This window comes from Pteronotus mesoamericanus, unplaced genomic scaffold (genome assembly GCF_021234165.1).
Source record: "Pteronotus mesoamericanus isolate MK-2021 breed Mesoamerican mustached bat unplaced genomic scaffold, CSHL_Meso_final contig_221, whole genome shotgun sequence".
In the NCBI taxonomy this organism is placed as follows: domain Eukaryota; kingdom Metazoa; phylum Chordata; class Mammalia; order Chiroptera; family Mormoopidae; genus Pteronotus; species Pteronotus mesoamericanus.
This window is the reverse complement of record NW_026555092.1, coordinates 9,162,786-9,183,883: the sequence shown is the minus strand read 5'-3', so window position 1 is coordinate 9,183,883 and position 21,098 is coordinate 9,162,786. Positions and strand designations below refer to the sequence as shown.

The 21,098-nt window shown below is 43.6% G+C and overlaps 1 protein-coding gene across 1 annotated transcript in view; it reads right to left on the bottom strand.

Annotated features, from left to right (window-relative positions):
- Nucleotides 1-19,698, bottom strand: part of TMEM39B (transmembrane protein 39B) — a 34,558-nt gene extending 14,860 nt beyond the window's left edge. The window contains exons 1-3 of the mRNA XM_054571889.1: nt 19,663-19,698; nt 1,020-1,146; nt 295-514 (exon numbers count right to left, since the gene is read on the bottom strand). Of these exons, the coding sequence (XP_054427864.1) occupies nt 295-514; nt 1,020-1,146; nt 19,663-19,669 (354 nt within the window). The 5' untranslated portion in view covers nt 19,670-19,698. The remainder of the gene's footprint in view (nt 1-294; nt 515-1,019; nt 1,147-19,662) is intronic.
- Between the last annotated feature and the right edge of the window lie 1,400 nt (nt 19,699-21,098).

Sequence of the window (21,098 nt, the reverse complement as noted above, 5' to 3'; positions counted from 1 at the left end):
TTAAGAATGTATTCCTTTAGGCAAAATCTATCAGATTCATCTTTTCTGCTCTTATGCTGCCTAGTGTGCTAAGCACATTAGCGGTGAGTATTCAGAAGTCACCAGTTTCCTGTTCTTTCTACATCTCCCTTGACCCACATAAAGCCAAGTGTACAAGATGCTAGGTAAGCTATACTAAGCTGAAACCAAACATCTCTCTCTCTCTCTCTCTCTCTCTCTCTCTCTCTCTCTCACACACACACACACACACACACACACACACACACACACAGCTGGTCCTAGCTGGGCACCTACCAGGGAGGTGTGGGAGGGCGGGTGGGACGGTGGGTACCACCACACTGTCTTGTAGATATTGATGTAGTGAACGAAGAGGGCTACGAGCTGGCAGAAGAAGAGCTGCAACTCAAACAGAATGCTGGCTTGGACTGGCAGCTCGGGGATCTTGCAGTGCTGCAGGGGCACAACCGTCTGGGTGGCCAGTGGGGGGCTGGAGAGACCCGGCCCAGAACTGCTCCTGGGGGTAGAAAGGGGAAACATCGGGAGCTGGTCTGAAAATCCTACTATGGAGGGCTCTGGGGCGCAGGATTCTGGAGTAGGATTGTAAAAGCAGTTCATGGCAAGATCGGAGTCCCTAACCTGCCTGTCAGACAAAGGAGTCGACAGAGCCTTTTCCTATGCCTAATCTTATTCAGGGTTCCCAACAATTCCCAGGAAGGAAAAAATTATTAGGTCCATTTTACAGATGAGGAAAAGGAGGTCCAAAGAGGGGAGACAACTTATCCAAGGCACCAGCAAATCAGCAGCAAAACTGTAACTAGAATCCAGGCCTTTGGGCTTATCACATTATGTCTCACTGAAGCTGCCCAAATGACCACCCTCTGGGTCTTTCCTGCTGCTCACTGCCTTCTGAGCCCCCATCTGGAATGGGGGTCTCACATCCTAGAGCCCAGTCAGGGACAGCTTTGTCCATACTGCCCCTGTGAGCCCACAATGAGAGGCTAGAGACAGAGGTGGTTTACCTGGTACGGGAACGGACACTAGTGACTGAAGTGCTGGAAGTGTGGCCCCCACCAGCGCCTCCGGAGGATCCTGGCTCACAGAGTGGATTACGACAGTAAGATGTCCTGTTGGGACCTCTTCGTCCTCCTGTGGGGCTCAACATAAGGTAGATGCTCAAGTGAGAGGGCATATATCAAGGATAACACCAATGATACCGACACTACCTGGTGTCTCACTTGAACTGTTTAATCACAGAGACCTATGGCCTGTTTCCTGCCTAGCTCTTCAACCTCATATACTATTTTCTGCCTCGCCCCCATGCTTCAGCCATGCTGGCCTTTCTCTCCTTAAGTAAACCAAGCTTGTTGTTACTTCTTGTACTTGCTGTATCATCTGTCTGGAGGGCCCTTCCCTGATTGCCATTTTTGAAGAATCTGCTTCCATTATTCTTTTTTTTCTTCCCAAACAATTCGCCCTTAGAATTTATCTTATTTATTGTTAACATATTTATTGTCTGTCTTATTCACTAGTACGGAAGGTCAGTGAGGTCACTACACCTACGTTTTTTTTCTGTTGTATCACCTCCCCTTCCCACAGCACCCAGCATTAAGTGAAAGCCCAATAAGCGTATGTTGATGAGTGAATAAAACCAGCAGGGTAGGTGTTCCACAGATTAGGAAACTGAGTATATATTGTGTCACAGGTAGTTTGGGGGTCTGGGTCCTGTGCTCTTAGGTCTGGTGTATGCTGCCCCATTCAGATACCACACAGTTTCTGTAGGCTTATAATTCTGGGCACTCTCGAAGCTTTTTCCTTGAGGACTGGAGATCCAGTTCAAGGGGCATCCTGGTGTCTTACGGGCAGGACTCCGGGCCTGAGCACAGGGTAAAGGATGTGGGCTTTGGGAGAACTGTGTGGTTGTGGACCAAAACTTGGACCCACAATCTGTTTCTCCAGCTTTGGCAGTCTAGCCCAAGCTCCCAGGCACCATCCTGCTTATAAGTCCTACCCCAGTTCCGGTTAAGGTTATAGCCTTGTTCATACCCCTTCAGGGCAATACAGCAGCCTACACAACACACACCCTTTGCCCTAGTTCCTCAGTTTGGAAGCTTTTTGCACCAGTTTCCACAAAGCACTTGTCCACCAACTCTGCCCCCACACAGCCCCCAGCCCAGAAGCTCTGTTCACATACTATTATACCTGGCTTAGAAAATCCCACACAAGCACCCTCAGTCCAAAAGCTCTGCCCACATTTGCTCTCCTCTCTTTAGAAGCTCTGCACCCACACAAGCACCCTCAGCCCAGAAGTCCCGCCTACACACGATTGTCAGTCCAGAAAACCCGCCCACAAGCCAATAAAAGCTGTGTCTATCCAGAAGCCCCGCTCCAGAATGCGCTCCTATAGTCTAGAAGGTCTCCTTCCCGCCCCACCATCGCCGGTAAAATGCCCCTACACCTCAGAAAGATCGCCCTGGGCCCTGTACCCACAGCCCGAGGGCTCCGCCCCTAGCACTAAGGACTGGCCCCCCCAAGCCTAGCCCCATCCTTACCAAAGCCCAGTCCCCCACAAGCCCCCTTCATTTTAGAAGTCCCGCCCCCCACCCAAGTGTCCCGCCCCCACGACAGAGGCTCCACCCCGCAACGAGGGGAGGGGGCGGGGTCCTTCCGCGCTCGAATCCCCTCCCCCTCCCCTCCCCGGGGTCCTGTCCGCGTGAGGGAGCAATTAGCAGCTTGGCCCTCCCAATCCCCGCGCCCACCCGTCCCCGGACCTGGACCCGCTTCGCTCACCCATCTCCTCCCCCCGGCGCTCTCCGCTTCGCCGCCGCAGCTCCTGCGGGCAATATGTCGGAGGCGACGGCGGCCGGGAGAGGACTAACCGCCCCAACCCAGTCCCCGTGTATCTGCTGCGCGCTCCCGACCTGCCGCTAAATTTGCATACAAGGCGGGCTAGAGCATGGGGGCGCGCTTCTTAAAGGGGCCGTCTGGACAAAGGCGGGGCCCGCGCGGTCTTTGTCTCACAGTCCCCCACGCCCTTCCTGCAGCTCCTCCTGAAGAAACCCGAGTCAGGGAAACCGACGTCCTGCTCTTCCGTGCGTGCCTTCTCCCAGCATCTCCTCAGGCCCGAGGGAGAGAGGTCTGGAAGCCGCCTCTCAACTCAGTTCCTGCCCGAGATGGTCTGTATCCTTGAGTGGCTCACAGGCTCCTCAAACTCAACACCTCCCAAACTGGGCTGTCACCTTTCTCTTCTGCCTTATTGCACTTTGGTCCACCCCAGTCAAAACCTGGGAGTTATTTCCCCATTACCCTCGACCCCCATCTAATCTTTTACCTAGTCTTACCAACCCTAGGATCTAAATATTTCTCACATCTGACCCTACTCTTCCACCACCTGTTCAAATTCTACCTCTGCCACTTTCCAGCCTTGAAATACTGTTTCTTGCCCTTTATAATGAGGCTGGTAATATTCACGTTATGTCTTGGTGAGGATTAAATGAGATAATGCATGTAGAACAGAGTCTATTTTATACACGGTAGCCACCATTATGATGATTATGTATGGCAAGCATTAACACGAAGGTACCTCAATAAATGAGGTACTACTACTAATTGTTATGGTTTCTTCCCTCGTAAGACTTATAAGCTGTATTAATCATCTTAAATTAGTAAATTCTGTAGTATGTTAGAAGGGAATGATTGCTGTGGAGGAAATAGGAAAGGGGGTTTGGGTGGCTGGTAGCCGTTATGTACAGAGAAGTCAGAGTAGACTTCACTGAGGTGACTTTTGAGCAAACACTTGAGGGAAATGAGTGAGTCAGTTATGCAGATATTTGGAGAAAGGGGGGATTCCAGGCAGAAGAAATCAGTGGAAAGGCCCTCAGGCACAAGCAGGCGTGCCAGATGTTTAGAAACACCAAGGAGCCCTGTCTGGTGTGGCTCAGTGGACTCAGTGGACTGAGTGTGACCTGCAAACCTAAAGGTCACCAGATTGATTCCTGGTCAGGACACACGCCTAGGTTGCAGGCCAGGGCTCCCAGTGCGGGGCGCACAAGAGGCAACCATCTCTCACACATTGATGTTTCCCTCCCTTTCCTTCTCTCTTATTAAAAAATAAATCATCTAAAATACATTTTTAAAAAGAGGTAATTTAAAAAAATAGAATCTAAAAAATAAAAATAAAAAAGATGTAATTTAATTAAACAAAGAAATCCCCAGTCTAGCATACCTTCATGTCTTAAAAAAATAGAAACAGCAAGGAGGCCAGTGTCGCTGGGATAGAATAGAAAAGAGGGTAGGACATGAGAAAGGATGGGCCATATAGGATTGTGTGGCTTTATTCTGAGTAAGATGGGGAGCGGTTGGAGGGTTTAAACTTCTATTTTTAAAGACTCACTCTGGCTTGCTCTGTGAGAATAGAATGTAGGGGCACAAGGGTGGAAGCAAGATCAGATCTGACCCTATGGCAATGACCTTAGCAAGAGATGTTAAGGGTTGGTACCAGATTGAGTGAGGTGATAAGACATGACTGGATTTTGGATTTGAAGTGAAAGTCAACAGGATTTGTTGACAGATGGATGTGTGGAAGAGAAGATCAAGAATTACTCCAAGGTTTTTAGCTTCGGCAAATGGAAATATAGAGTTTAATTCCGCACATAAACATCTGTTACTGATTTTACACCAAGTCAGGGCTTCCCTTCTGGGGAAAAAAAAAAACACAAAAACAAACCCTGGAAGTGGTAGGGACTGGGGGAGGGAGAAGAATAACCAGATAACAAAGCAGAGTAGAAACCAGGGCAAGAGATTTTTTTTTCCCCTCTCAAGCTAAAGAAATTCTGGTAGAAGAGTTGGTTCTAGCTCCTTTAGAGTAATGTTTGAAATGTATCTCATTAGTTTCTGAATTAATTTCTGAATCCTCAATGCATACTACTACCTGGCATATGATAGACATTCAAAGTAAGTTTTAATTCGGTTGAATTGAGATAATGGCAAACTGACTCTTGAAAGGAAGGCCAATTGGGAAGGGAAGCTAAATGGTTTTAGGAATATTCTGTAGAAGCCTGAGGACAAGCCATAGCTGGGAACTCATTTTAACTCAGGTCAAAAAACTTTTTCAAGCATCCAATATATCATGGGCACTAGAGATACAGAGATGCCCCTTATTACTGGGGGAGACAGAGAGAAGCGAAGAATCAATGATTTTTTTTTATGGTACAGTGTGATATTTTCAGTATGTATCAAGTTCAGGGGTGGATGGAATGCGAATAACTCTTGACAGCGCTGGAAGGCAAGAGAAGGCTTTGTGGGAGATAAAATCAGAGCTGGTTTCTGAGAGCTGAATAGGAGTGTGCCCATTACACTCCTATGGGAGGAAGCAATAGCTTGTGTCTGCTAATTGTCTTACTGGAGATGGTGTCAGAGGAATGTCTTGTTATGCATTTATTATGTGGAAGGTGCTGAACATTGTACGTGGTGAATACTCAGGAAATATTTTCCAAATTGATTTTAGGGCATTTATACAACCCAGGGTAAGAGTTCACTCAAATGAGTGACCCACTACCTGTGGCTGTTGCCCACCTTGTACAGGGTGACTATTGATTTTCCCTACCCAGCATCTATTCATTCCTTCTTCTTCTGGTAAGAACACTGTTATTTTCCCGTGGGGAACTACTCTTTCTTCCACTCAGTTCATGTGGTTTTGTGTGGGTGCTTTACACTGCAGTTCCAGTGTGGGTAGATGAGCCTGGCCTGGTGAATCCAAGCATTCCATGCCTGCCACCCCAGTGACAGTGACTGGTTGTGGGAAGAGGGGAGGGCATGCCAGTGATCCACTGCTGGCCAAATGGGATGCAACCCTAGGATCTTTGCTAGAAGTACTGGGAAATAATTTTAACTTCTGGAATGGCTAAGCAAATAGGATATAGGTGTAGAACTCTTGGTGGTATCTTGCTATTTTTAGGGACTGAACTGCCAATGAAGGAAAGACAGCCATATCGGAAGCCTTTATGGACTTTTCTATTACAAAAAGCCAGTTTGTGTTTGATGTCTAACAACTGCATCTGCAACAATCCAGAATATACGCTTCTATCACAGTTTCTGGCAGAAATATCTAGCGTCTAGTCTTTTCATATCTGCCTCCTACAGGCTCTCTGGGGAAAATAATTGTAAGATGGCAGGATGTTGGTTAGGTTCTGTTCTCCAGATCTGTGGCCACACATCTCAGCTGTTTTGTGACCTTAAAGCCCTCACTTCCCTTTTCTGTGTCATTTCTGGGTTAACTTGCTCTCTATTGGCTCTTTCAGGAGACAGAGTTTTTGAGGAAATGCCACTGGCTCTAGGCCAGTTCTGTGTCATTGGGTGTCAGGAATTAGAATCTCTTCCTTGGTCATGTTATTTGGGGGCCAAGGCTGGCATGCTTGTCCTCTAGATTACTAGTTTTCAACCTGGAATACACAGACCTTTGGTGGTACACAGTGGGGGTGCTGAAACCACAGGACAAAAGACAATACTGCTTTCTGGAGTGTCAGTTTAATTCATGGAAATGAAAGACAGTATTTTCAATATTAAAGCATAGTTATTCAGAGCACCTCCTGAGCCAGACTTGGATGAATTAAAATCCTGGCTTCACCACGTACTAGCTGCATGGCCTTAGGATTACTTCACCTCTCTGTGGCTCAGTTTCCTCAAACTATGAGGGTAGTATCAGTACCTATCTTATAAGATTATGGTAAAAATTAAGTTAGTCTGTGCAAAGTACTTAGTACAGTGCCTGGTGCATAAGTACTATTTAAGTATTAGCTATTTCTGTTAAAACATGGATATATTATGAAGTGCAGAGAAAACTAGTTTAAGATCCAAGACTTTGAAGAAATGTCACCTGCAGCTCTGACCCAGCTTCCCAGAGATTTGCTCTCACTTTCTTCTGCCAGCAAGAATACTTACATCTGTGGAGAAAAGGGAACCCCTGTGCCCTTCTGGTGGGAATGTAAATTAGAGCAACCACTATGGAAAACAGTTTGGAGTCTCTTCAAAAAATTAAAAATAGTACCACCATACGATCCTGCAAATCAGCCTCTGTGTGTTTGTCCAAAAATGAAAACATTCATTCAAAAAAATATATGCACCCTTATGTTCACTGCAGCATTGTTTACAATAGCCAAGATATGGAAGCAATCTAAGTGTCTAATGATAGATGAATGGATAAAGATGATGTGATATACAGTAGCATATTACTCAGCCATTAAAGAGAATGAAATGTTGCCATATGCAACATGGATGGACCTAGCGGGTAATGTACTAAGTGAAGTCAGACAGAGAAAAAGACAAATATTGTATGATTTCATTTATAAGTGGAATCTACACAGCAAAAGAAATGAACAAAATAGAAACGGAGCCATAGAGAACAAATGATGGTTGCCAGAGGGGAGTGGGGATGGGTGAAACAGGTGAAGGGGAATGAGGCACAGACTTCCGATTATAAAATAATTAAGTATCAGGGATGTGATGTACAGCGTAAGGACTATAGTCAATAATATTGTAATAACTTTGTATGGTGATAGATGGTTACTAAACTTAATGTAATCATTTTGTAAGGTATTTAAATGTTGACTCACTATACTGTACACCTGAAACTAATATTGTATATCAACTATATTCTTTTTTTAATCCTCACCTGAGGATATGCTTATTGATTTTAGAGAGGAAGGGAGAGAAACATCGATGCTACGAAGAAACATCAATTGGCTGCCTCCAGTTCACGTGCTTTGACCAGCCATCATACCTGCAAACTTTGATGCACAACACGATGCTCCCATCAACTGAGCCACCTGGCCAGGGATATCAACTATATTCTTTAAAAAAGAATACTTATGCCCTAGCTGGTATGGCTTACTGGACTGAGCGCCAGCCTGCAAACCAGAGGGTCGCAGGTTCAATTCCCAGTCAGGGCACATGCCTGGGTTGCAGGCCAGGTCCCCAGTAAGGGGTGTGCAGGAGGCAACCACACATTGGTGTTTTTCTCCCTCTTTCTCCCTCCCTTCCCCTTTGTCTAAAAATAAATAAAATAATAATTATTAAAAAAATACTTACATCAGATTTTTACTATAAGAGCCTACAAGAGACAATCCAGGTAAATTCATGTTTTTCTAATTTCGAGGACCATTCTCACTTCATGTGTATGTTAGTCTCCCCTTCCACATCTTAGGGCCACCCACCCACTCTCATCCAGACATTTGCCTTCCATGCCTTGTACTTGATTATTACAAAGAAAATATATGCAAGCTTTAAAAAATAACAATTCCTTCAGTTTTTCAAATATAGGGTTTTGTTAGGTAATGTACTTGGTGGGGGGTAGGCAATGAAGATAGAAGGAGCAGCATGAGTAAAGGTTCAGAGGTTGTGTTCCAAAAAGAGCAAGTCCATTTTCGCTTAAGAGTAATTGAAGATGTAGCTGGAAAAATAGGTTAAGTTTATATCACTTGAGGATCTTGAATGTTACATACATTGAAGAGTTTGAAGTTGATTTCAACTCTTTAAGCTTGTTTCATCTGTAAAATGAGGATAATTTATATCTCATTATTGTGAGGATTAATGACAGAGAGAAGCAAAGAGATGGATGGAATAGCTTATATCAGAAATGGAATGGCCCTGACTGGCGTGGCTTGGTGGGTTGGGCATTATCCCATAAACCGAGAGGTCATCCGTTCAATTCCTGGTCAGGGCACATGCCTGAGTTTGTGGGCCAGACCCCTGGCTGGGGCATGTGAAAGGCAAATGAACAATATTTCTTTCTCTTTCTTTTTCTCCCTTCCCCTCTCTAAAAAGAAACAAATAAAAAATCTTAAAAACAAATAAATAAATGGAATGACTTTTATGAATTGGAGATAAAAATCCTTCCTTGGTATAGAACAAACCATTCCAACCTGTCTCCCTTTTGAAATCTTATGTTCCTGCAAGATACCTATCAGCCACCACCAGAGGGAGCTCAATACAAAGAAATCAGAGCTCCCAGCTCAACAGGAAAATTGTGGTGGGCAAGTCTGGGTGGGGATGTGGAATCCTGGAGCTCCTCAATAGTAAGGGTGGGGCCTGGGTATAGGTGCCCCCTCTTTGGCCCCCTTTTCTTTCTTAGACCCATCCTAAGTACAGGGGTAGGGCATACTGCTACAACCTAGAGGTTAGCAGCTAGCCAGGTGTAAGATCTCCAGGATGGGGGGCTAGAGGATGAGGGCCAGATCTAATTTGGGGGCCTCAATTTCTGTATCTCAGGTAAAAGGGGCTTTCACCAACTCTGCTTGTAAACCACTGAATCCAGCTCCTTAAAATATTTGATGCCAGGTCAGGTAGTCTAGCTAGATTTGGGAACCTTAGAAAAGGAGCAGGGCTGCAGTGTGAGGAAGGGGGAAGGAGAAAGGGAGGCAGTGCCATCTCTGACATTGCCCCGGGACTCCAGCCTGTAGGACTACAAGAAAAGGTTATGGGGTCTAGCTTCTCCAATCATGACTACTTACTAACCCAGCGTTTCATGATTTTTACAAAACCTCCTTTGTCTTCTCCACTTCCTCACACTGGGTTAAGCAGGGGGTTTTTTGTGCTGCAGATGTTAAAATGAAAACCTAGATACATTTAGCAATTTACCCAAGATCAAATTGCACTCAAGGGCAGAGTTGGGCCTGGAAGCAGGCAGGAGTGGCTCTGAGGGGCCCAGGAAAGGGAGGGCAGGCCAACAAAGCAATAGCCTTCAGAGCTGCCGCAGCAAGCACGGGCTCTATGCCAGGCTTCATACCGCCCCTCCAGGACCAGCTCTGCTGCTAGGCTTCGGGCTGCCAGCCCAGCCCCCACACTCCCACCCCAGTCCCCTGAGAGCCCATCAACCTGGCAACAGCCAGAGAAAAGCCCAGCTAAAATATTTATGGCTCAAAACAGTCCAGAGGCTTCCAGTGGGGGAAGGGAAAGTTCGATTTCATTCCTTCTCTGCTTGCAGGGGAGGTGACTGACACGCAAGGCAACTGGGTGTGTGGGCAATAGGTCAGGGGTCTCCAAGAAAGCTCCTTAAGGCTGCAAGTGTTAATCAGCAGGGAGGAGTCTGTATGTGATAGATGTGACAGGTGACAGGACTGGGTAAGAAAACACAAGTCAGAAAAAAGGAGGAAGGAAACAAGTGTTGAGCAGTATTAAGCATAGACCCTGTGCTAGGCATTTTACACAGATTCCATTTACTTCTCAGATCCTATTCAGTAGTAGGGATCATTATCCTACTTTTACAAAGTAGACAGACCCAGAAAAATACACAGTCAGTGATGACAAGGATATGAATCCAGATCTGTGTTTTCTGAAAAACTCCTTGGCTCCCAAGTAGATACCCTGCATTTGGAGGTTGAGCATGTGGCTGCCTAGGAACGTTAGTGCTCGCTCCTCCAACAGTGACCCCAAGCTCTGTGGCTCCATTTATTTGTGACCAGGATGTCACCTCAGTCCAAACTCCTTGCCAGCCTTCTAAACTGAAGCAGGTCTTCAAATGCTAAGTAAAGGAACTCTGGTCACAAGGGAAGGCCTAGGAGACCAAGAAACCAAGGTAACTGCAGCCTCAGTGGTCAATCCTGGACTCAGTCTCAGTGCAAACATAGATTTGCACTGAGTACAAACATGTATTAATTTGCCTGGAGCTTTCCTGGTTTTAGCACCGCAAGTTCTACATCCCAGGAAACCTCTCAGTTCTGGGTAAACCCGATAGTGTGCCATCCTTAACAAATCTCGTACACAAAACAATGCTTTTTTACTACTTCAGAATAGTTGTAGCTAGAAGAGGCACGAACAGGTCAAAAGCAGGGACTATGAAAATCTGATAGCCCCCCTTCTTAACCTTAGGTTATTTATCTTCCTGAACCTGTTTCCTCATGGATAAAAAAGTATAGTAGATTGGAGGATTAAGTAAAACAGTGAATGTAAATGCTTGACATAGTAGCTGGTACATACTGAAAGCACTCAATAAATTATTAGCTATTATAGTAATCAATAGTGAAGATAAAATTGTGCTCAGAGGTTAAATAACTTGCCCAAAGTAAACCAACTGATTTCAATATCCCTTTCCTGCTAAGAATAAATCTAAGCTTATTAGAATGTGCCAGGCTCAGTTAAAAGGCAGACAGGCTCACCTTGGCCAGGTAGCTCAGTTGGTTAGAGTGCTGTTCCCATGTACACCAAGGTTGTGGGTTCAATCCCCAGTCAGGGCATACACAAGAATCAACCAGTGAATGCATAAATAAGTGGAACAACAGAGCGATGTTTCTCTCTCCCGCTCTAAAATCAATCATTAATAAAAACAATAACAACAGCAACAAAAAAAAACAAACAGGTTTCCCCCCAAACTCAGCCCTTCCCCTGGATCCTTTGTTAGGATAAACAGCCAAAGGCATTACGGGAAGAGTGCAATAAGAGAGGTCCCTAAACCTCTCAGGAAGCTCAGTGTAAAACCAGCCTAGGACATTAGGTCATAAGAAACCAGAAGTCTTTAATAAAAGCTGACCTTCCAATCCTTCAAGAGAAAACATTAGGGTAAATAGCTAGCCTAACGTAACTGGAAGAAAGTAGGAACTACACTAGGGTGGCTTTGGCTCTCTCCCAAAGTTGATAGAAGCTACCAGAGTGGGACCATTCATCACTTGACCAAACCTTTATTGAGCCCCTCAGTGCCAGGTGTTTGCTGGGGAAGTGATACAGAGGTAAAGCCCTACCTTAAAGAGCTTTTTGAACAAGTTCAGGAATCAACAATAAAGAGAAAAACAGGTGCAGAGTTTAAATAACTTGCCCAAATAAATGAACTGTCTCACTTGATTTTCCTCAGCCTGTTAGAGGTGGGGCCCAGTTTCTCTCCAGGAGCCTCTGGAAGTGCCCAAGGGCTCCGAGGCTGGCACCCACAACGCAGGCAAGGCAGGGAGGGAAATAGGTGGTGAGGTACGGGCGTGTTGGTAGGGTGTTCCAGACAGCTCTGCTGGAGGCTAAGGGGAAGCAGGCAAACTGGGAATGACACAGTGGGAGTTGCCAGTTTATTCAGATTTAGGAGGCCATGCTGAGAATACCGTTAGTCCCCCTCAACTCTTTAAAGTTCTGGGCATGTTTAATTGTGAGCATCACAGTCTCCTGCAGCCCTGAGCACTCCATTCTGGGCCTAGAAACTCTGAGGGGATCCTGGCTGGCTTTCTGTGGGTAATCAGACAGATCAAAGAGGTGGGTGAGAAAAGACTGTTGATCTCCCTCGGGTTTCTCTGTGCTCAGCAAATGCCCTCAGGCCAGCCTTGACACAGCAGGCAGCTCTCCCGGTTTCCACAGTCCTCTGATAGCTGCAAAGACACAGGCAGAAAATTAAGAAACATGAAGCTGCCACATCAGAGGCCTTCCCAGCCTCCCATATGGCCATGCTGCCTCCTTTATAATCTCCCCACCCCATGGCATAACTGCAGTTGTTTCATTCAGTACAAGGTTTCTTGGTACACAGATGAGTAGAAAAGAGAAGTCCACTGCCTATGAGCTCTCTTTTCATGTCAGTCAGGCAAATGGACCCTCACACCTCGTATCTCCCAGGCTTGACCATGCCTGTGCTGAGTGATCAAGGACAGAATCAACTAAACCTTTGGGGCTTTTAGTTATACAAGCTTTGGAACTTTCAGCTATACAAAGGGGAAAATGCTGTCTGCTCTCAGAGATGTGAAAAAAATAGATGAACAAAGAGCTTTTAAAAGCTTTTGGAGGAAAGGGAATGGGAAATAGACATCTTTTAGTACTCAGTCCTAGATTTAGGGGATCCATCTCTTCTGGCCTTATGAAGGGTTCATCCCAGTCCCAAATAACCAGGGTTAGCCACAGAAGAGATATATTCTAAGCTTGTGGCTCAGGGCAGGGTCCTGATGGCATGCCAAAGCCTGTCACAGTGCTCTCCATCTTTTACAAAATGGCACTGGCATTCTCCCAGTTGTTCAAACCAGTAACCTGCGAGCCCTCTTCTCCCACATCTAATCAATCACCAAATGATTTTCATCCTATCTCCTAAAAGTTCTTGAATCCATTTATTTTTCCACATTTTCACACCCTACTAGAGGTCTTTTTCATTTTTTGCCTGGACTATAATCCATTCTCTACTCAGAAGCAAATGAAATTTAAAAAGCAGAGATCTGATTAGATGTCATTCCCCATCCCTCAATACTGGATTCAGTGGTCTTCAGCGATGACCACAGAATAAGGTTCAGATTCTTCCCTCACCTTCAACCTGCCTCAGTCCTACATACCCTCTACCTAGAATGTACTCCATACCCTTTCCCCAAACCATTTCCCAAGTGCCCTCTACCTGGCTAACTCTTCCTTTTAGATGTCAGCTTAAACATCACTTCCTCAAGGAAATCCCCAAAGTTAGGTTAGTTCCGTTTTGTGCCCCCATAACACCCTGTTCGTTTTCTTTCATAGCACTGATGACCACAGCTAATAGTTGAGAGTACTATCTGTTTAATGTCTGTCTCCCCAAAGATACTGTAACCTCCATGAGGCCAGGGACCAATTTGATCTTGTTCATTTGCCACTGACTCTCCAGTGTCTATGGAGCATATAGTAGGTGTTCTGGTTTATGAGTGAATGTATTAAGGAAAATGAATAAAAGGGACCATGTACACCGATACCAGGAGAGGTGCTTATGAAGAATCCTATCAGAGCAAAGACATTTCTCTTTCTCAGGGCAAATGCAATTTGTTTCCTACACTTTTACCCTGGAAAGCCTGAGAGATGGGTAGGAACCATTCTCTACCTAAAGCTGGGCCATGAATAGGAAGCATGAGCCTGCAGGAGTCAGAAGACCCTAGAAAAGTATTACCCCTGTATCTGAACCCAAATGTTTTTTCTCTCAAGTTCTCATGCACGGTGCCTGGGGAGGGCTGGGGAGTGAGGTGGTGGGGAAGAGACTGGCTATCCTGCAGTGGGCCAAGGTGGGCTCTAGAAGTTGACAAGGGAACAACTTATTTATCTGAACACAGTATGAACAGAAACAGTGTCTAAATTTCTGTCGTGTTCTGCTTAGCTGATTAATCTGGGGCAATAGCCTGGCCATGGCTTACGTCCTGGCTAGAAACATCTCAAACAGGCTGTCTTTTTTCAGGAGTCCCCGTGACATGCCCAAATTTGCCCTGGAAGTGGCAAGACCTCCTTGCGGCAAAAAGCTCCCTAGGTCTAGGCAAGGGAAGTATAAGGATAGCTTTCGTACCTGTCTGAGGCCCCCTGGCCTAATGCCTGCCTGAGATGCAGCCAAAGACAATCACCACAGCTTAGGCCAGGGAAGAGTAGGACACTTACTGCTTAGAAGCTACTGCATTTGTAGTCATGGAATGTCAAGAGGCTATACCCCAGCAGCAGCACAGTTACAAAATTCAGGTCCCTTCCCGATACAAGTCTCCCTCCTTTTAGAAAAAAAGAGCTCCAGTTGGCAGAACTGGGTGAGAACATATTATCTGTCCCACAGCCAGAACCGGCCAGAGTAGACGGCTTTTGGCCCAGGAGTTGGAAAACTGATTCTAGATGTCAGGGAACATAATCTGCTCCCCGTTACCAAAATTAAAAAAAGGGGTTTGGTCTGCTACTTGAAGGTAACATGCTTGGGAGCCCAGGGCAGTAATCAGGCCACAATAGGACTAGGGGGCAGTGCCCACCATAGGCCTTTGCTCTGAAAGGGCTAGGCCAGGGAACAAAAGAAGTAGTTAGGCAGCACAGCACACTTCCTCCCCTCCCCCCAACAGCTGCTGTCTCAAGACAGCTGTATCCAGCCTGTCTGATCAAGGCTATTAAATATTCATCAGATGCTGGCTAACTTTAAACATGCAACGACTATTAATCTGGAGAGCAAGAGGTAGATAAGGATCTGGAAGGGGTTGTGGGGGTAGTGAGAGAGAGAGAGAATATGAATATGCGCTTAGAAGGATCAACTCTTTTAAGTCCAGGAATACGGAAACCAAGTCAGGAGTACACTGTACACCAAAGCTGGGAACTACTTTCAGTGTAAATTGATCTTCTTGTTGCCACTCTATACAGAGACGAGGCAGCTCAGTGGGAGCAGAAAGACTTGGGTCTAAGATCTAGCTTTTGGGCCCTGTGGTCATCCTGACCTTTACTTATCAGTTTTCAGCTTCCCAGGATAATCCTTGTTTCACTGGATTGTTTGTGACAATTAAATGGGATGCTGTATATGAAACTCCCAGCACAGAGTACAGAATTAAGAGCCTGGCAGAGTCTTCATTCATTTAGAACAGAGTGGTGAGAGCAAAGTTTCTATCAGTGGAGACTCAGAGTTTTGGTCTCCAATCCACAAGGTGGGTGAAAGGGACAGGATGTGGGAAGACTATCAAAATATGGTGAAGGCTTAACATCCCACCCTCATGTAGCCCAAATACTATGAGAGGAGAGATGATTTTCCTTTCTGAAGAACCAAAAGTCTTTCAGACAAGAGGAAGATAGGAAGAAATGCAAGGTGAGGGGAGACTATCCCCTTCACTCTCCCACGAAGGAGCGGTGCCACTTAGAGATGGCTTTTTGTTCTGGTTCCCTTACTTCCCTACCTCACCAGAACAATGGCAAACACAGGTGGGTTCTTGTTCTTAAGCCTCCAATAGCTCCCTAAACTTTAAGAATAAAGTTCAAACTCCTTGCTTAACATTTACCTTTTCAAAACTGGCACGAACCTACTCTTCCAGTCTCTATTTATGGCTAAATGTATTGGGTGCTTACTACATGTCATGTTGAATGTTTTCCACGTATTAGTTCATTCAATTATTACAGCAATGTTGTAAAATGAATATTATCCCATTTTACAGATGATGAAATTAAGACTTGGAGGGGATAATTCATCTAAGATTCCAAACCTAATAGCTTTGGAGGATGCAGAATTTGAAATTAAGTCTGTTTAAAGCCATAGTAAAGTGCTATGCTAAATGTCGTCTCTGGTAAATTCTTATACTTTAAGACTCAAATTTTGTCACTCCCCTTCTCTAGCACTCCCTATGCCTTTCTCAGCAGTTCCTGCAGGCCCCGATACTCAGTTCAGCAACAGAAACGATCACATACTACCTTAACGTATGTAAGACTGACTCTCTCCCATTAGACTGAGTTTTTTGAAGGCTGAGACTATGAGCTGCTGTAGACTGAACACAACCAGCACAAGAACCTAAATGACCTCAAAAAATGTTCACTGCATTAGTAATAATATTTTTGCAGAATAAACCTCCTTCCAGGATACAGAATGACTGTACATGCTCCTTGGGATTATTCTGGCTGATGGGTAAAACTTCTCAATTCCAATATAATCTAGTAGTTAAGACTAATCATAGACTTTAAAATCAGACTGCCTGAGCTTGAATCTCACAGCTCTGCTACTTAACAGCTGCATGACCTTGGATAAGTGATTTAATTTTTCTGGGCCTCAGCTTCATCACTGCATAAAAATGGGATAGTAATAACTATTCTACATGTGGAGAAGACAGCGCATGGCACACAGTGAAGAATGTTAGAATTGACAAAATGCCATAGTAGCTAAGACATACTTTTTCTCATATTTTAACATGTCTTAAAATCAGGATGCATCTTACATTCAATATAAAAAGAAACCATTGTGTTAGTTTAATTGGTAGTCTTTTTTCTTTCTTTTCAGTACTTAATAATACATCTTATAATAAATGGCCTCAGCGTCAATGCAGTATTTTAGAGAAGCAGCATACTTTCAGCATAGAAAATGATTTTGGTGTACAAAAATGTCTGCATACTTTAAATGGGTGAATAGTGTAGTATATGAATATCTCAATAATCCTAACATGTCCTTAATTTATATTAATAGAAGCTAATCAGAAGCTGCAAATGGGTAGGCAACAAGGAGCATTTGGCTTGTAGTGGATGTTTAACAGGGTCTGATACAAATCTGAACAAATATTAAACAACTGGTATATAAAATCCAAGTTTTAGTTTTTCTTTAAATCAGATCTAGCAAATCTAATAAAAAACTCTGGAGCTGGGAAAGAAACATGAATGAAAATGATCTTCGAATGCTAAAAAGGATATTCAGGAGTTCAAAGAAGAACCAGTATAGTTTCTGGAGTGACTTGTTTAACATAAGGGAAAACTTCCAATACTTGGAACTGTACGAAATGAAATGTGCTGTTTTTGGAAGTAATGTTTCCTATCACGAGTGTGAAGTACTGACACATTCTATAACATGGATCAACCTTGAAGACATTATGCAAAGTCAAAGAAGCCAACCACAAAAGGCATATGTTATACAATTCTATTTATTTTTAAACATTTTATTTTTGGAGAGAGGGGAAGCAGGGAACAAAGAGAAGGAGATGAAACATTGATGTGTGAGAGAAACATCGATCGGTTTCCTCTTGCACGCCCCCAACTGGGGACATGGCTTGCAACCCAGGCACATGCCTTGACTGGGAATTGAACCTGTGGCCTTCCGTTTGCAGGCTGGTGCTTAATCTTCTGAGCGATACCAACAGGGGCTACAATTTTATTTATATGAAATGTTCAAAATGGGCAAATCCATAGAAATAGAAAAGATAGATTAATGGTTGTCCAGGAGTAGGGAAGGGAGAGGAATTAGGAGTGACTACTAACAGGTATGGGAGTTTTTTGGGGGTAATAGACGTTTTCTGGCATTAAGTAGCAATGATGGTTGAACTGCATTGTGAATATTCTAAAACCACTGGATTGAACACTCAAAAGTGGTTAAGGTGGTATATGTTATGTGAATTTTATCTGAATTAAAAAAGAAAAAGGTAGAAAGGATCAAATGAGATAATCTTTATTAACTGCTTAGGATATTATGATGCACATAGTGATAAAGGTTAGCTATTATTATCAACTTCATTTGATGATAAATGAGAGGGGTTAAGGGTATTCTTTTTGTCAAAGACAAATGCTATGATGAGGCAGAGCCAGGACATGTCCCAGTCTTGCCTGGCTCTAAATTAGCATATAGAACTGTAGTAAGTTCACGGGTAGTGACAGAAAATTACAGAAATCACTGGGATCAACTGACTAAACTACACACCCAGAGTAGGCAGACCACAAAACAGGCCTTGGTCTGCCAACAATGGAACCTGCTTTTCCAAGCACAAACTACAGGCCAAATGACGAAAGATGTTTCCCCAAAATTCTGTTCTTAAGACTACCCTAGGTAGAGTTGAGACTAACTTCTCTGCATTCACGGACTTTCCCTTAAATTTTCCTACAATTCATGTGACCAGAATCATATTCAGGACTTTCTAGGTGCCCTTAAACCATGCTCAAGACAAATGGCCCTCCTTAAAGTCTCCAAATCTCAGAGGCTCCTAGCTAAGAGGGAGGCTTGGAAGATGTGGTGTCTAAGAACACAAATTTCTCTGTCAAAGGCTTTAAGTGCCTTTGCCTTACCTAGGTAGATCTTGTCTCCTTACTGCATTCACAACCCTAACAAGTCATTCAGGAGCAGAGGGAAAAACCATCCAGTTAGTTCCCTGATGGCTTCAAGCAACAGGTAGGCTTATTCAAGCAACAGTATGAGCCCAACTACCCAAACAAGGGGGTTAAACTTTCTTAGGGAAAAGAGCAGTAATATTTACTATGTATAACGCATGTAATTGCTTGGCGCATATATATAAAAGCTTTCAGTTTGCCAGCCACCGAGAGGTGTACATTATTACTATCTTCCTTCCCAGATGTGGAAATAGGTAAGTGATTCATTTTAGATCACTAAGCAAAACATACCTAACAGATTCAACTCTGGGTTTTTGTCATAGCAGAAAGGTCTATGTCCTTTCTTCTATAAAATAATATCCCTGCTAGGGATTTTTCAGTGTGAGAAATACTGCTTTCCTTAGATTATAAGCAGTACAGTATTGTGTAAGTCAAGATGTTAGGTTCTGACAAGACACAAACCTGGGCTTGATTAACGATACGTGACAACTGACAGAATTTCATATGGGACCCTGGGAAGTTACTTCATCTAATTTTCAGTTACTTCTATAAAATACAGATATTACTGAACAATTGTTTTTTGGCTTCCCAGAACCCATTTCCCCTTCCTAATAACACCCTGACTTCCTTTTGTGGAATGACCTTTTTCTTATTGCATAGTGCTAAAGTACAGGCATGTTGACTCAAGCTAATCCAGCCTGATGTTCCCTTCCTAGAACTGAAATCTTGAGGGAGAAAGAAACCAAACATGGCTAGAGTTTACTTATTCCAGCAATAGTGCCTAAGCAGCTACTGCTGCTCCAGGACCACTCCTGCCTCAGTTCTCTGCAGCCACTATGGATCCTAAGCCAGATTTTTCTAATCTTTACACAATCTGTAAGTCTCTAACATCCTTCTAATAAATTCCCTTTTCTTTGTATTAGCCTGTCATTTTGTTGCTTATAGCCGATGAACTACAAAAGAAACACTGCATTAGGTTACTGAGAAGAAAAGAATGGGCCATTCTAGTCATTACAAGTAAATTTCATATGTACTATAAACAAACATATAAACAGTCATGTTTTAATGATACAAATGACGTACAAGAAAAATTCATCCATTGGTCACCTCCCAGTCCACCTCTTGGCCGAACTGTTTGATAGTTAGGATAAAAGTCCCACATCCTTAATAGAAAGCCACTTAACATACCTGACATGGGTCTTCACTACCCATTCTACTCCAGGAAGTATCTTGAATTTTCGATGACCTGCAAATGGAGAATTAAGAGATCAGTCTTTTGAAGAGGCAGTTTTAAAGACATACAAAATAAAAGATAGAGATCCTGCATGCAGTTACACATTACAGGAGAGAAACATGCAACTTTTAAGGAAATTTTAAGCAACATTTCATTGTGAATATCAATATGGGAACCTATAGGGGCTCATCCTTGTACATTTTAAAATAGCTGAGCAGAAAGCTTTACTTTGGGGAGCAGATCTAATCTACAGTCATTGAAATTTTACATTGTGTCATTTAAAATGTCAGACTTTGTGCCCAGGTTACATTACAGTTCACTTGTGATGGGCAGGATTATTAAGAGTTATGGCTAATTTATGCGGCAGCATATGGTTTTTCTTTTTACAGCTATTTTTATTAAACAAGTTTTGCAAAGTTTTAACATTAAAATTAACAGCTAAAGAATTGTTTATGCAAGTTGCTGTCACAGTTTATGTAAAAGAGAAATATGTGCTATTAAAATCAGACATTTAGGTTACCTTTGGTTTTTTGCGATGCATGTTAGCTTTACACATCCTGATTCTCTTGCGATAATTTTCCTTTAAAAAGGGGGGTATAGAGTGATCTCTTTTCATCAAAACAAGACATAATGCCCTGAAAGCTGACTTCAAACCATGGTTGAAAATTCAGTTATTTACACTTTATCACAATCTACAAATACATTTTTTTGTTGGTGTGTTTTAAAAAGAAAAAAAAAGTCCATCATGCACTGCTGCAGGCAGCTTGGCACTTCATACAAGAGGATTTTTCACCCCCGAGCAGTTTTAGGTGGCTCACTTAGAGAAGGCATTTGAACCCTGAAAATCGACGTAAGAGTGGAAACAGGGCCAACCAATTTCATCATTTCCTCCTGATCTCAGAAGGGAGTACAGAGCCAGCCTATCACACCAGATCCTGCCCCAGCCCAGCTGATTTATTAAGTGTTTCTGGGATTAGAAGGGAAACCCTTAAGGGCACCCAGAGTTTGCTGAATTGTCATCTCCACAAGCAGGTGCTATCCCTTTCCAAACTCAGAGATTATTTGGTGTCACTTTTAGGACCACCTAGGGGCTCTACAGGAGGTGCAAACAAGGGCAGCTGGCACTTTAAATATTGACTGACACCTCTGTATGGAAACCAACCCAAGTTTTGGTTTAGTTGGGTTTTTCTCTTCAGAAATTAGATCTTGTGATAGGATTAGATAAAACTGTTTTCAACAACTTCCAGGGGGTGAAAAAGCTTTGGTTATTTTTAAACTAAAACTTAACAACTCGATAAACTTTTTTTTGGTAAACTTAAAATAAAATCCCCACCACCACTTTTAAGAATGTCTCCAACTTTTAACAAGCCCATTAACTTTAGAATTAATT